We start from the raw sequence: 14,535 nt of genomic DNA, 5'->3' as shown, positions 1-14,535 counted from the left end.
TGATTATACTAGACACATTTGTGAAATTATTAACTGGTTTGATGGAAGGCAGATTGGGTTTAGGAAAGCTTATTCCAGTGAGACTCAACAGTGGGGATTTTGAGGGCCCTGGGACCCCTACAGTAGCTGTGAAGGCCCTTCAGGAACTCTGAAAAGTGGTGGCAAAAGGGGCTCTGGTTAATACGCAGAAGGTCGTTATGCTACTTAGGTTCCAAAATGGGTAACAAAAAAAAAAAAAAATTAAATAAATGCAATGTAAATTTTAATCTTATACCAGTTGTAAAGTATTATTTGAAGTAATTCCACATACTGTATATGAGTTGACTATGTTTGTAAGTGCAGGAGATATTATAAGTAGAATTTTGTAAACAATATAAATTTATTAAGGATGAGCTGTGTGTTTAATAGAAAAAATTGTTAGTGTAAATTGTATAATATTGTATTCTAGGAAAATTTTCTTCTTCTCTTGGTAATTTAAAATTTAGTGCTTGACAATAATGTATTTTAGTGTACCATTTGCCACCGAGGTAGACACCTCACTTGCAAATAAAGAGATTTTGATATGAACTTACCGAGCAAGTTGGCCATGCGGTTAGAATTGCACAGCTGTGAGCTTGCATTTGGGAGACAGCAGGATTGAACCCCACCGTCGGCAGCCCTGAAGATATTTTTCCATGGTGTCCCATTTTCACACCAGGAAAATACTTGGACTGTGCCTACTTAAGGCTACAGACACTTCCTTCCCACTCCTAACCCTTTCCTTCCTATCACCATCATAAGACCTGTCTGTGTCAGTGTGACATAAAGCAAATTGGAGAGGCTCAACTTTGATCATAGCAGGCTCCTGACTAAAATGAGGGCAACTGGACTAGTTAAAAGCGTGACTGAATGGGTGGCTAAATTTCTATAAAATAGAGCTCATAGAATTGGAGTATGTGAAGAATTAGCTGATCCTGTTATGATTAAAATGGGAATTCCTCATGGCAGTATTACTGAGCCTTTATGTTTTTGTATATATTATACAAATGATATGAGTAACTGGATTCACAGATAAGGCTTTTTGCGGAGACTTTGATGAAGTTGCGAGATGGACAGCAAACAATGGTACAATGGTAAATAGGATGAAAAGTCAGCTTCTAAGTTTCACAAACGGAAAAAGCCTTCTCAGTTTTAATTACTGTGTTGATGGGATGATAGTACCTCATGGGGGTCATTGTGTGTACCTAGGTGTTAATATATAGGTTGGAACTTCAATAGTGGCGATTATTTACTTATACAAAGACAAAGTACACCTGTGTGAAACATTATCAATCCTTCTGTGTAATCACTAGCATTGTCTACAACTCGTTGCCAGATATGTGGAAGTCATAGAATCCCTGTAGCAGCACCTATTATGTTGATGTCTTTGATGGAACGATCTACTGCCAGCAGAATTTCTGGAACAGTCTGGAAGTGAATGCCATAGTTAAACACCGTATAATCCCGAATACCACCCGCACTTTTTCCCTCAATACTGTACATTCTCATAAATATTTACTATGTTTACATGGAGTATTGAAATAGATTTGAATACGGTTATCATACTCAATATACCACATGTAAACGGGCATTCAGATCTTATTGTGTTTTAGTTGGTTCTAGAAAACAAGATTGATTTTTTTCTCAATACAGTTACAGTGGCATGTAAACTCGAAATGTAAGGTAATGAAATACGGTAAATCAAAGAATATGGGTAAATATGCGGTAAATATGAAAGCCGCTGCTGTGGATGCTCGATCGTCATTTGTTTCACAAGTATTGCTGGCATGCTGGGTGTGTGAATAGCTGATCTCGCGGGATATCGTACTTTGCAAGAGTCGAGACTGTTGGTTACGGAAGTCTACCTCACTCACATTCGAGTTCCATATCTGTCCCGTGAAAGTGCTGTCTCGATAGTAAGCGATGGATTCAAAATGGCATCTGCGGTCATTTACTGTGCATGAGAAACTTAAAGTTGAAAGCGAAGCTGAAATATACGGAAATCGTGCCGTTGGCAGAAAGTATGATATGGATGAATCGTGTATTCGTGATTGGCAGAAGAAGAAGGAAAACTTCTAAAAAGTAACGGCACTCGCAGAGCGTTCCATGGGCAAAGTGCAGTGTTTCCAGAAATTGAAGAACGACTCCACAAATTTGTGATAGAAAAATGTGAGTCAGGATATGGTGTTTCTAGTGAAATGTGTCAATTGAAAGCACTAGAGATCTCAAAAGAACTCAAAACACAGGGTTTTACTGCAAGCCATGGATGGATCCTAAACTTTTATCTACCGGGCGAGTTGGCCGTGCGCGTAGAGGCGCGCGGCTGTGAGCTTGCATCCGGGAGATAGTAGTTTCGAATCCCACCATCGGCAGCCCTGAAGATGGTTTTCCATGGTTTCCCATTTTCACACCAGGCAAATGCTGGGGCTGTATCTTAATTAAGGCCACGGCCGCTTCCTTCCAGCACCTAGGCCTTTCCTATCCCATCGTCACCATAAGACCTATCTGTGTTGGTGCGACATAAAGCCCCTAGCAAAAAAAAAAACTTTTATCGGAGAAAGGGATTGTGCATTCAGAGACGTGCATCTATTTCACAATATCTCCCAGGGGCATATGAAGAAAAATTAACGGCCTTTCAGCATCACATTATTCATTTGAGGAAGCAAAATTCTTATTTGCTGTTACAAATTGGGAATGCTGACCAGATACCTGTTTATTCTGAAATGCCATTGGAAAATACAGTGGATACAAAGGGTTCTAAAAGTGTAACCATCAGAACAGGTGGTAACGAAAAGCAACGATGCACGGTAATGTTGTGCTTTTTAGCGGATGGAACCAAACTCCCTTCATATGTGGTTCTGAAAAGGAAAACATTTCCGAAAGGAAACTTGCCATCCGGTGTTATTGTTAGAACACATGAGTCTGACTGGATGGACAGTGCATTAGTTGAGAACTGGGTGAAGTGCATTTGGCAACGTCGTCTGGGAGCTTTGTTACAAAAACAAAACATGCTTGTGTTGGACAGTTACCAAGGACATACAACTGACGCCGTAAAAGATATGATGAGGGAAGAAAAAACCGATCTTGCGATAACTTCCAGAGGACTCGCTTCTATTCTACAGCCGTTGGATGTGTGCATGAACCGGCCTTTCAAAACTGCAATGAAACAGTTGTACACCGAATGGATGTCTGATGGTGATCAGGCGTTAGCACCAACCGGATGAGTGAAGAGGCCTGAAGTGGGACTAATATGCAGCTGGATAAAGACCGCATGAGCATGCATTCCCAATGATCTAGTGTCAAAAAGCTTTAAGAAATGTGGAATTTCAAATTCAGTGGACAGTAGTGAGGATGACTATTTGTGGAAAGATGCCACGACGAAAGTTCCTATGGTGAAACTTCAGATGACGACTGAATTGTGAATGATCCGAGTATTGGACCGATTTTATTTATGATTTTTGTGATGATTTTATTAATTGTAAGCTGTTTGAATTTATGTTTGTGGTATATTTGAAGAAAATTAAATAGGTATGTAAGTTATTTGATTTTTGATTTTTTTTCCATATTTTGCCATCTCAAATTTAGGGTGCGGGTCTTATTCAGTGGCAGGTGGTATTGGGGATTATACAGTAACTTGTCCACATACAGTATTTCACTTAGGAAATTTTAAGATGTCTTTATTTCATGTATACTAGCTGAAGATGACTCATAAAGGATGGAAACGTGTCCTAGCTTTACTAGTTTTATGCTGGGTGAGTTGGCTGTGAGGTTAGGGGTGAGCAGCTGTGAGCTTGCATCCAGGAGATTGTAAGTTTGAACCCCATTGTCAGCGGCTCTGAAGATAATTTTCTATGGTTTCCCATTTTCGCACCAGGCGCACCTTAATTAAGGCCATGGCCACTTCCTTCCCACTTCAAGGCCTTTCCTATCCCATCATCGCCATAAGACCTATCTGTGTCAGTGCAACATAAAACCAATTGTAAAAAAAAAAAAAGACTAGTTTAATGAATGTACACACCATTTAGTATTAAGTGGCTTGTATCAATATTGTATTTAACAGGTGGACCAATGCAAATATATTTTTCTAAAGAATTTTTGTTTAAAGAATATGGTGGATGGAAGAGCACTTCTCAATCCCAGCAACCATACAAATGGACAGCAGGATTTGCCACATGTGTCCATGCATTATCCTGTAACACAATGGGAGGGTTCTTCAGGAAATGTTGAGGTTTTCTTTGCAATACTGGTCTCAAGTGATACTCCATAAAATTACAGAAATACTGTGCATAAACATACTGTCCTTGCAATGTTAGGATGACACCACTGCAGCCATAGGTAGGAATCACCATAACTTTCACATTCATAGGCGTGTGACGAACTTTTGTTTCAGATGTTGACCCGTAATGACTCCATTGGATTGGTGCTTAAGTTCAGGTTCATACAATCTGGCCCACATCTCATCAAGCACAATAATACGGTGTTAGAAATCATCTTGTTCACGACCTTAGAGCTCCAAATGAGTTTGAGTGGTGGTGTTGTGTAACCATTGCTGTGCATCCGATAACTCGTGGAAAACCCGATTTGCAATTTTCCACATTGTCAGGCGCTTCTTTAGAACACACGGCACAGCAAAAAAATGAAATGGCGTATGGCTTTTAGTGCTGGTAGTGTCCGATGATATGTTCGGCTCGCCAGGTGCAGGTCTTTTGATTTGACACCTGTAGGTGACCTGCGCTTCATGATGAGGATGAAATGATGATAAAGATGACACATACAACCAGCCCCTGCATCAGCAAAATTAACCAACGATGGTTAAAATTCCCGACCCTGCCAGGAATCGAACCCGGGACCCCTGTGACCTAAGGCCAGCACGCTAACCATTTAGCCATGGAGCCAGACACACAGCACAGTCATATGAGATAACACTGTCTCACAACTTAACTCACAAATTGTCTGAAGTGGATCTGTGTGTAATAGCGCAACAAGAGCCTGCACTTCCTCTTCGCTGAGACTAGGGTGGCCCAGTCAAGCCATATCTGGCATGCTTTTACGACCTTCACTGAAGCTCTAGCCCACCTCACCACTGTTCTGTATGGTATCGCTGTTTCGCCACATGCTTCATGAAGACCTTCATGACATTGTCTTGCTGTATGACCATGGGCATGTTCAGTTTTCAACCAACATCACTGTTCCTGTTTTGTAAACATGGTGCATATACCACACACAACAGTCTAGAGTGGCAACTCACACAGGAATGTTTTTTCCTCACTACAGCATTGCTTCATTTCAATGGGTGGGTGCCTCCATTTACAGTGAGATAGGTTAAACATTGATTAACTTGTGGTAGAAGCAACAATAACTAATTCCATTTCGTTTCACGTCCACAGTAGTGTTGCCACTATTAAAGTTCCTTCATTGGAGTAATCACATTAACGAAGTTGTAAATAAAGGTTACAGATCTCATCATGTGGTTATGAGGGTATTTAGAGTTTGTAGTAAGGGTGTAAAGGAGAGGGCATTTAAGTCTCTGGTAAGACCCCAATTAGGGTGTAATTTCAGTGTATGGGATCCACACCAGGATTACTTGATACAAGAACTGAAAAACATCCAAAGGAAAGCAGCATGGCTTGTTCTGGGTGATTTCCAACAAATGAGTAGTGTTACAAAACTGTTGCAAACTTTAAGGCTGAGAAGACTCGGTAGTAAGGAGATTAGCTGCTCGACCAAGCGGTATGTTCTGTTCTGTCAGTGGATGGATGGTGTGGAATAGACAAATAAGCTTGAGTGGAGCTTTTAAAGATAGGGAGGAACATAGTATATTAAGAATAAGTTGGAATTCAAGAGGACAAATTAGGGCAAATATTAATTTATAGACTGGAAAAATTTATTGAGGGGAAATGTTCAATAAATTTCCAAGTTCTTTTAAATCATTTAAGAATGGGTAAACAATTGACAGGGAATCTGCCTCTTGGGCAATAGCCCTAAATACAGATCATTGATGATTGATGATTTATTGATCAAAGGTAAAGCCCATTTTCATCATGAGGCAGAGTATGAAAAACCAATGGAAGTATGGGAAGGACAAGGTGATGACATTTATTGACTTAGAAAAGGTCCACAATGTTGTCCCTAGGTTAAAAGTTTGGGAAAATCTGACACAGCAAGGAATTGGCCAGGGGGCAATAATAATGATCAAGTCAATGTATAATGAATGCTACAGCTGTGTGAAAACAAAAATGGACAAAAGGAGATGGTTTATGACTGAATGTGAACTGAGATAAGGAAGTGTTCTGCCACCCTTTATGTACATAATAGTAATGGGTGCCATCATGAAAACAGCAAAATCAACATACAGAGGAGGACAAATGAACATGTCATCATTCGCTGATAATATCGTAAGGTGGGGTAAAGATGACAAAGAGACTCAAGAACAGCTAGATATAATGAATGGAATGACTGAAAGATGTGGACTGAAGACCACTGTGGAAAAGAACAAGACACTAGTGATGAGTTGAGGAAAGAAGGAAGGGAAAGGTCATATTAAACTTGAAGGCAAATATCTGGAATTGGTGGAGACATTCAAGTACTTGGGAAGTGAACTAATGCAGCGTGAGGACTGGACGCTGAGATCAGAAAAAGGATTTAAGCTGGAGGGTATTTCTATCACAATGTACAAAACCTCTTTTAGGATAAAGAAATACCAAGAGCTAATACATATGTATGTAAAATACATTACATGCTTGTAACAACATAGGGAGCAAAAATCTCCTCAATGACAAAAAGTGATGAGAGCTGAATACAGGTGCAGAAGTGAAATTCTTGAAAAGTATGGTGTAGGAAACAAGGAGTAATGAGGAAATATATTAAAATTTGAAGTGGTGATGTTAAGTGTTAAAATAGAGAAAAGCAGGCTTAGTTGGTTTGGACATGTTAAAAGGATGAGTGATGAAATTATTCCAAAACGAACTATGGAAAAAAAAAAATGAAAGGGAAGAGAGGCTGAGGATGACCAAGATTGAGCTGGATAGACTTAGTCCCAAACAGCATAAGACAGCAGAACCTGGATTGGAATAGAGTGTTGTATGGGGAGTAATGGAATGATAAAATAAAATGAAGATGAACCGTATTTGCTCCTACCTGGCAATAGCTGGAAAATGGGAATTGACATTGAAAGATGCTCATTTGAAAGAGTTCAAGAATTTTTATAAGGCTTTTTAACATATGAAGTTAAAGCATAGGACCATGGCATGGCAACACTGTCACTGAACCCATATTTTTACTTTCTTACTTTCTTTCTTTCTTCAAGAACTTCTGCTGTTTCCAAATTCAAACTGTATATTTTCCTGTCTTTCATAGTACTTGATGCCTTTACTTGATATCCTCTCCTGCAAGGCGTCAAAACTCTTCTTTCTTTAATTAAATTATGAGGAGCTGAAAATCTCACAGTTCTAGCCCTTTAAAACAATGATCATCACTACTTTCTCTACTTATCCTGCATGTTGATACTGCAATATTCAATACTTAAAGTAATAACATTCATTACAGATACCTGAAAGACAATGTCAAGTTTGTAGACAAGGACCATATTGGTGTGTGGGGCTGGAGCTATGGTGGTTTTGCTGCAGCCATGATTCTAGCTCAGGACAAGGAAGTTTTCCGGTGTGGCATCTCTGTAGCGCCTGTTACCAACTGGGCTCATTATGGTAAGTTGCATTAAAACTGAAAATCTTGATGCACAAAGAAAAGTTTTGAAATTACTAAACATTTCTCTCAAAGGACATGAAAAATATACCTGCTTTATTGATGAATATAACCTACTTTTAATACACAGTAAATAATTGAAGTGTTTGCAAGTAAAAGATGAAAACCCCCACAGAAGATGTTTTGAGGGAAACAGAAAAGAAGCTTCCTTATATTTTAACCGAATTGGAGCAAAAATACAATATGAATATAGAAAGTACGTAACACGATATACAGAAGTATTTATTTATTGTACAATTAGGTAAGGTTTTATTATTTAGGTATTCATTTTTCTTAACAGAAAGTTGGTGGTAGGTAACCATGTTTTACATCAAATAATAATACCTAGTTTATCCATGAAGATGGAGACACGAATATGTAAGTGGGACTTGCCCTTTTTTTATATACCATTCATAAATTTTGTCACAATTTTTGAAAATAAATAAAAACAAAAATATAAATTATTATTATTATTATTATTATTATTATTATTATTATTATTATTATTATTATTATTATTATTATTATTATTATTATTATTATTATTATTATTATTATTATTATTATTATTATTATTATTATTATTATCAGAGACTTTCATTCTCAACTGGGTAAGGAAAAGAAGTATCAAGATGTAGTAGGAAAGTGGGCTCCTCATAAATATACTAACAGAAATGGCCAAAGATTCATAGAAATTTGCAGAACCCATGGACTAATCTCCAAATCTACATATTTTAAAAGAAAACCGCCCAAACTTAAAACTTGGAAACATCCTGATTAGACAGCTAGACCACGTATGTATGGACAAATTCTTTCACAAGGAAATCCACAATGTAAAAGTTCTAAGAGGAACAGACACTGATTCAGATTATTACTTAATTAAAATCAAGATTAAATTTACTCCATGAAGAAGAAAAAGACAAAATAGAGTTGGAGAGAAAAGGACATACGACCCTCATCAGTTAATCCAGAATGTCCAGTATCGGCAAAGAACAGGAACTAACAAGACTAACAGACAATTTAGATGACTTAATACCAATTCTTAAACATAATGCAGAAGATCTAGCTCCATTAAATCCAAAGAAAAGAAATGCCTGGTGGACCTCTGATTGCGATAGAATACACGAAGAAAGACATCAAGCTTGGTTGAAATTTCAAGCCCACAAAAGAGAAGAAAACGCCACTAACCTTAAGAATGTCAGAAAATAACTCACCCAAACTATTAGAAGAATTAAGAGAAAATATCAAAAAGATTTAATAAACTCTATTGAGGAAAATTATTACAAAACCAATTCTAGAAATTATTATAAAGCCTTTGGTAAACAATTGCAAAAATACAACCCCCACCACCACCACCACCACCACCACATCATTGTTGAAAAATAAAGATGGAAATATAGTGCATAACAATAAAAATTCAGAAATCATAGCAGAAGCATTTAACAAGCTCTTGAATAGTGATGAACCTGGAAAGCTCTTATTAACTGATACACATACCCCGATAAAATCTAAACCAGAAAATATAAACCCACCCACAGCAAAAGAAGTCAAAACAGTGCTTAAGGAATTGAAGAACTACAAAGTGTGTGGAGAAGACCAGGTTTTTGCAGAAATGTGGAAATACACCGGCAGTGCAACTCAGACATCCCTCTATATGATATTACAAAATATTTGGTTATCAGAAAAGTTCCTAGAACAATGGACAACAGCTATAATTAATCCAATTCATAAGAAAGGTGAAAGAAGTAATCTCGACAACTATAGAGGTATTTCCATTCTTGACTGTATGTATAAGATTTTTCTCTAAGATACTATATAATTGGATTAAAGAACAACTTGATCAAGAGTTAGGTTTATAGCAGGGAGGCTTCAGACCTTGGAGAAGCTGCTCTAAACAAATAATAACTTTGAAGCTAGTCATGGCATATTACAGAAAACGAAACAAGCCCCTTTCAATAACATTTATAGATTTCAAGAAAGCTTACGACTCCATCCGCAGACCATCATTATTAAAAATTTTAAGACGTTTCGGACTTCACCCAAAGCTAATCAAATTGATTGAACTTACTCTAACTAATACAATTACAAAATTTTAAGACATTTCGGACTTCACCCAAAGCTAATCAAATGGATTAAACTTACTCTAACTAATACAATTTCTAAAATTAAGTTCAGAGGAGAACTTTCTGAACCATTCTTGGTAACAACTGGTTTAAGACAGCGTGACGGATTGTCACCTCTTCTCTTCAACTGTGTACTAGAGTACGTTATGAGGGAATGGTACAAGAACAACTTGAAGAATATAAAAAATGGAACCCAGAAGGATAACATTTGAACTGTCTAGGATATGCTGATGATCTAGCTCTTCTGGCCAATGATATACAGGAAACAAAACAACAAATAAAATCTTTACAGGAAATAGCACAAAATATTGGTTTGCAAATTTCATTTGAAAAAAACAGAAATTATGCCAACTCAACTTCTGCTTGCAAACAAAATTAAGCTAGGAGAACAAGAAATAAAAATTGTAGAAAAATTTAAATATTTAGGTGAAATAATCACATATAACCTGAACGAGAAACCAGCATGGTAAAATAGAATAGATAAACAGCATGTTACCAAGAATACATATAATAAAATGTGTCTCTCAATAGCAACCAAATTGAAACACTACAAAACAGTCACCCAGCCACAAATTACATAATATGCATGCAAAACATTTTCCAAAACAACAAACACAATTGAAATAGATAGAGTGATTAAGTTAGAAAGGAGAATAGTGAGAACCTGTTTAAATAAAAATTATCAAGTAAATGGAATCTGGAGACTAGCTTCAGTTTATAAAGAAATAGAACCTGTGACTTGCACAATAAATAAATGAATATAATTCTTAGGGCATCTAATACTGTCACCAGAAAATAGAATCAGTAGAAAAAATGTAAAAATTATGGAAGAGTAAGAGTAATATTAGATGGATGACATAACTTAAAGAAGACATGAGAGAGTTACATATTGAAATAGAAGATTTAAAATACAAAACAAATCCACTCAAGATATTGAAAGATAAACACACTAGACTACAGACGAAAATCAACAAGCGGAGAATAGGAAGAGTGATTCCAGAAGCAGAAAGAAAACTACATTCAGAGGATGAAACAGTATTGGGCTGACAAAAAGAAGACAAACCTCCATAAATCTGACTAAAGTAGTCCTATGCTGGCTAAAAAAAATTAAAATAAATGTATTATTATTATTATTATTATTATTATTATTATTATTATTATTATTATTATTATTATTATTATTATGATCATCATCATCATCATCATAACAACTTAACGTTCCAAAGGAGCAGGGTCCATTTTTCAGATTGCAGAATAACATGTTGATCTATCATATGCATTAGCTGAGTGTAAGTTGATGAACTTTAATTAAATCAGACAATGATATCTAAGCATCATTGCTTCTTCCACATAGGCATTGACCATTGACTTGAAAACTGTATGTTGTACCAATATTTTCATGTGCAGAGCATGTGACATGGCTATCACTAGAGGCGTTTCATCCATATTGTTTCATAAGTTTGTGTGACACCCATTTGCTGCCTGATTGTGTCATTCTGGACATGGTCCAACCTTGAAATTCCCATGGCCCATCGAAGTATTCAATATCGATGAATTGGAGTTGGTGTTTTATGCTCTTCATTGCTGGTTAATAATCTGAACCATACAGCACAACCGGGCATACCACAGTACGATGGATCTTGGATTGAGAGGAATTGACAAGTAGAAGTCACAGAGTACGTCAGTGTGTGTCCCTACCGCATCCAAATCAACTTTATCCACATTCACACCTCATCATTCACATCACTCTTACTCTGTAAATGAGATGCTAGGTATATGAAGGATGTATATTTTATAAGAACCTCACTATTAATTGGAAGATTACCATTGCTTGGATTAGTCTCCATTAAATACAATGCCATGTACTAATCCTGATGTAAAATGTTATCAGATACCTTTACAGTAAGACCACTGCTTTGCAGAGACAAAAGAGTGAATGGATGGGCAGCTATATTGCTAGAAAATAGGACTCAGAGAATTAGAGTAGGTGAAACATTATCTGATCCTGTAATCATTAAGAGGGGAATTCTTCAATGCAGTATTATTGGACCTTTATGTTTTCTTATATATAAGTGATATGAGTACAGGACTGGAATCAGAGATAAGGCTGTTTTCAGATGATGATTGTTATACTGTATAGAGTAATAAATAAGTTACAAGATTCTGAGCAACTGCAAAAAGACCTCAACAATGTTGTAAGATGGACAGCAGGCAATGGTATGATAACAAACAGGGTTAAAAGTCAGGTTGTGAGTTTCCCTAATAGGAAAAGTCCTCTCAATTTTAATTACCACGTTGATGGGGTGAAAGTTCCTTATGGGAATCACTGTCAGTACCTAGGTGTTAAAATAAGAAAATATCTTCATTGGGGTAATCACATAAACAGGATTGTAAATAAAGGGTAGAGATCTCTGCATATGGTTATGTGGGTATTTAGGGGTTTTAGTAAGGATGTAAGCACATAAGTCTCTGGTAAGACCAGAACTAGAGTATGGTTCCAGTTATGGGACCCTCACCAGGATTATTTGATTTGTGAACTGGAAAAAATCCAGGTGAAAGCAGCTCGATATGTTCTGGGTAATTTCTGAAAACAAGAGTAGCGTTACGAAAATGTTGCAAAGTTTGGGTTGGGAAGACTTGGGAGAAAGGAGATGAGCTACTTGACTAAATGGTATGTTCCAAGCTGTCAGTGGAGAGATGACATGGAATGACATTAGTAGACGAATAAGTTTGGGTGGTATTTTTAAAAGTAGGAAAGATCACAATATGAAGATAAAGTTGGAATTCAAGAGGACAAATTGGTGAAAATATTCATTTATAGGAAGAGGAGTTAGGGATTGAAATAATTTAGCAAGGGAGATGTTCAATAAATCTCCAAATTCTTTTCAATTATTTAAGAAAAGACTAGGAAAACAGCAGATGGGGAACCTGCCACCTGGGTGACAGCACTAAATGCCGATCAATCAGTGATGATTGATTGATTTTGAGATGAAGTTTCTGATTGTGTTTAGTGCTTCAGTAAGCTTTCATTTTGTAAAAAAAACAGGTTTTCACTCATTTTCTTCTTCTTCCCTGTGACTCTCCTGATCAACATCTGTTGGTTTTAGACTTCTGAAAAAATATAGCATAATGTGGTGATAGCCACTTTATACTTTCCAACATTGCATTCAGTTCTTTTTTTCTACTGGTCTTCTATCATGATACCTATTCTCTTTCTAATAGAGTAAATTAATGTACTATTTGCATCCACCTTTTCAATACAAAATGTAAAGAGTTTAAATTACATAAATGATTAGGGACTAGTTTCAACCTAGTACTCTTTACATTTTGTATTGAAAAGGTGGACCCAAATAATACATTAATTTACTCTATTGTAATCACAGTTCAATACGGATCTATCATTATGAAACTTATTTCATTTAATTATTCTCTTTCTATCTAGATGGAGAGCACTGATGATTGATATGGCTCTTCTTTCATACATTAGCTTCACTGTATATTAACAATAGAAAATGTGAAGCAAGTTGGAGGAAAACATACACTTGGAACCCTTAAAATTGAATACGCTGTCTAAACGCATAGTCCTATTGAACAATGGAGTGCACCAAGTGGATATGAAATTTGATTTCCCAGAAAAAAATTATATTAATTTTGCTTCATATCTTGGTTTCCTTCATGTAAAAACCACTTGACAGACCATGCTCAAATTTGGCAAGCATACAACTGGAACCATTGGTTAACATATAGGCTAATATAACATATAAAAAACAAAAACCCCATGGCACTACAACCCTTGAAGGGCCTTGGCCTACCAAGCGGCCACTGCTCAGCCCAAAGGCCTGCAGATTAAGAGGTGTCATGTGGTCAGCACAACAAATCCTCTCGGCCGTTATTCTTGGCTTTCGAGACCGGGGCCGCTAACTCACCATCAGTTAGCTCCTCAATTCTAATCACGTAGGCTGAGTGGACCTCGCACCAGCCCTCAGGTCCAGATAAAAATCCCTGACCTGGCCGGGAATCAAACCCGGGGCCTCCAGGTAAGAGGCTGGCATGCTGCCCCTACACCACGGGGCCAGCAAATAACATATAGGCTACTTAATAATGCAATGTATCCAAAGAGGTTCATGCTGGGAAATAAAATATGAAGCAAGTCATAGGACTCTTAAAAGTAAATATCCTGCCTAATAAAATAATCATGGAGTCAGCGAGTGTACTTAAAATTTTATTTCCTTGAAAAAAGTTTGTAAGTATGTAGATGACATTACTCTTATCAGAGCAGATAAAGAACTAGAAAATGTAGTTATTCAAAACAGGGAGATATTTCAGGAGTCATGGGCATGGTTAAAGGGTAATAAATTGGCCTTAAATTGCAACAAAACTCAAGATATTTTCTTTCATCTAAGTAATACAACTAGAGAATACAGCTCCAAGTCAGTGAAAATGTTAGGATTCCATTTATATTCAAAACTGAGCTGGAATGTTCATACACAACAACTATGTAAGGAACTATCCCAAGTTATATTTTTATTGCTAAAACTGAAGAAATGTGTTAGCAAACCTCAAATAATATCTGCTTACTATGCTTCCTTTCATTCACATCTACAGTATGAAGCAATTATGTGCGGGAATTCCACGGGGGCTCAGGATGTTTTTG

General features: G+C 36.8%; 1 protein-coding gene across 1 annotated transcript in view; it reads left to right on the top strand.

Moving 5' to 3' along the window:
* The window catches only part of LOC136866814 (inactive dipeptidyl peptidase 10), a 1,081,356-nt gene that overhangs the window by 1,048,244 nt on the left and 18,577 nt on the right, over positions 1 to 14,535 (top strand). The window contains exon 15 of the mRNA XM_067143919.2: positions 7,564 to 7,721. Within this exon, the coding sequence (XP_067000020.2) occupies positions 7,564 to 7,721 (158 nt within the window). The remainder of the gene's footprint in view (positions 1 to 7,563; positions 7,722 to 14,535) is intronic.

The sequence above is a fragment of the Anabrus simplex genome, chromosome 3 (assembly GCF_040414725.1).
Source record: "Anabrus simplex isolate iqAnaSimp1 chromosome 3, ASM4041472v1, whole genome shotgun sequence".
Lineage (NCBI taxonomy): Eukaryota > Metazoa > Arthropoda > Insecta > Orthoptera > Tettigoniidae > Anabrus > Anabrus simplex.
This window is presented reverse-complemented; position numbering and strand designations above follow the sequence as displayed.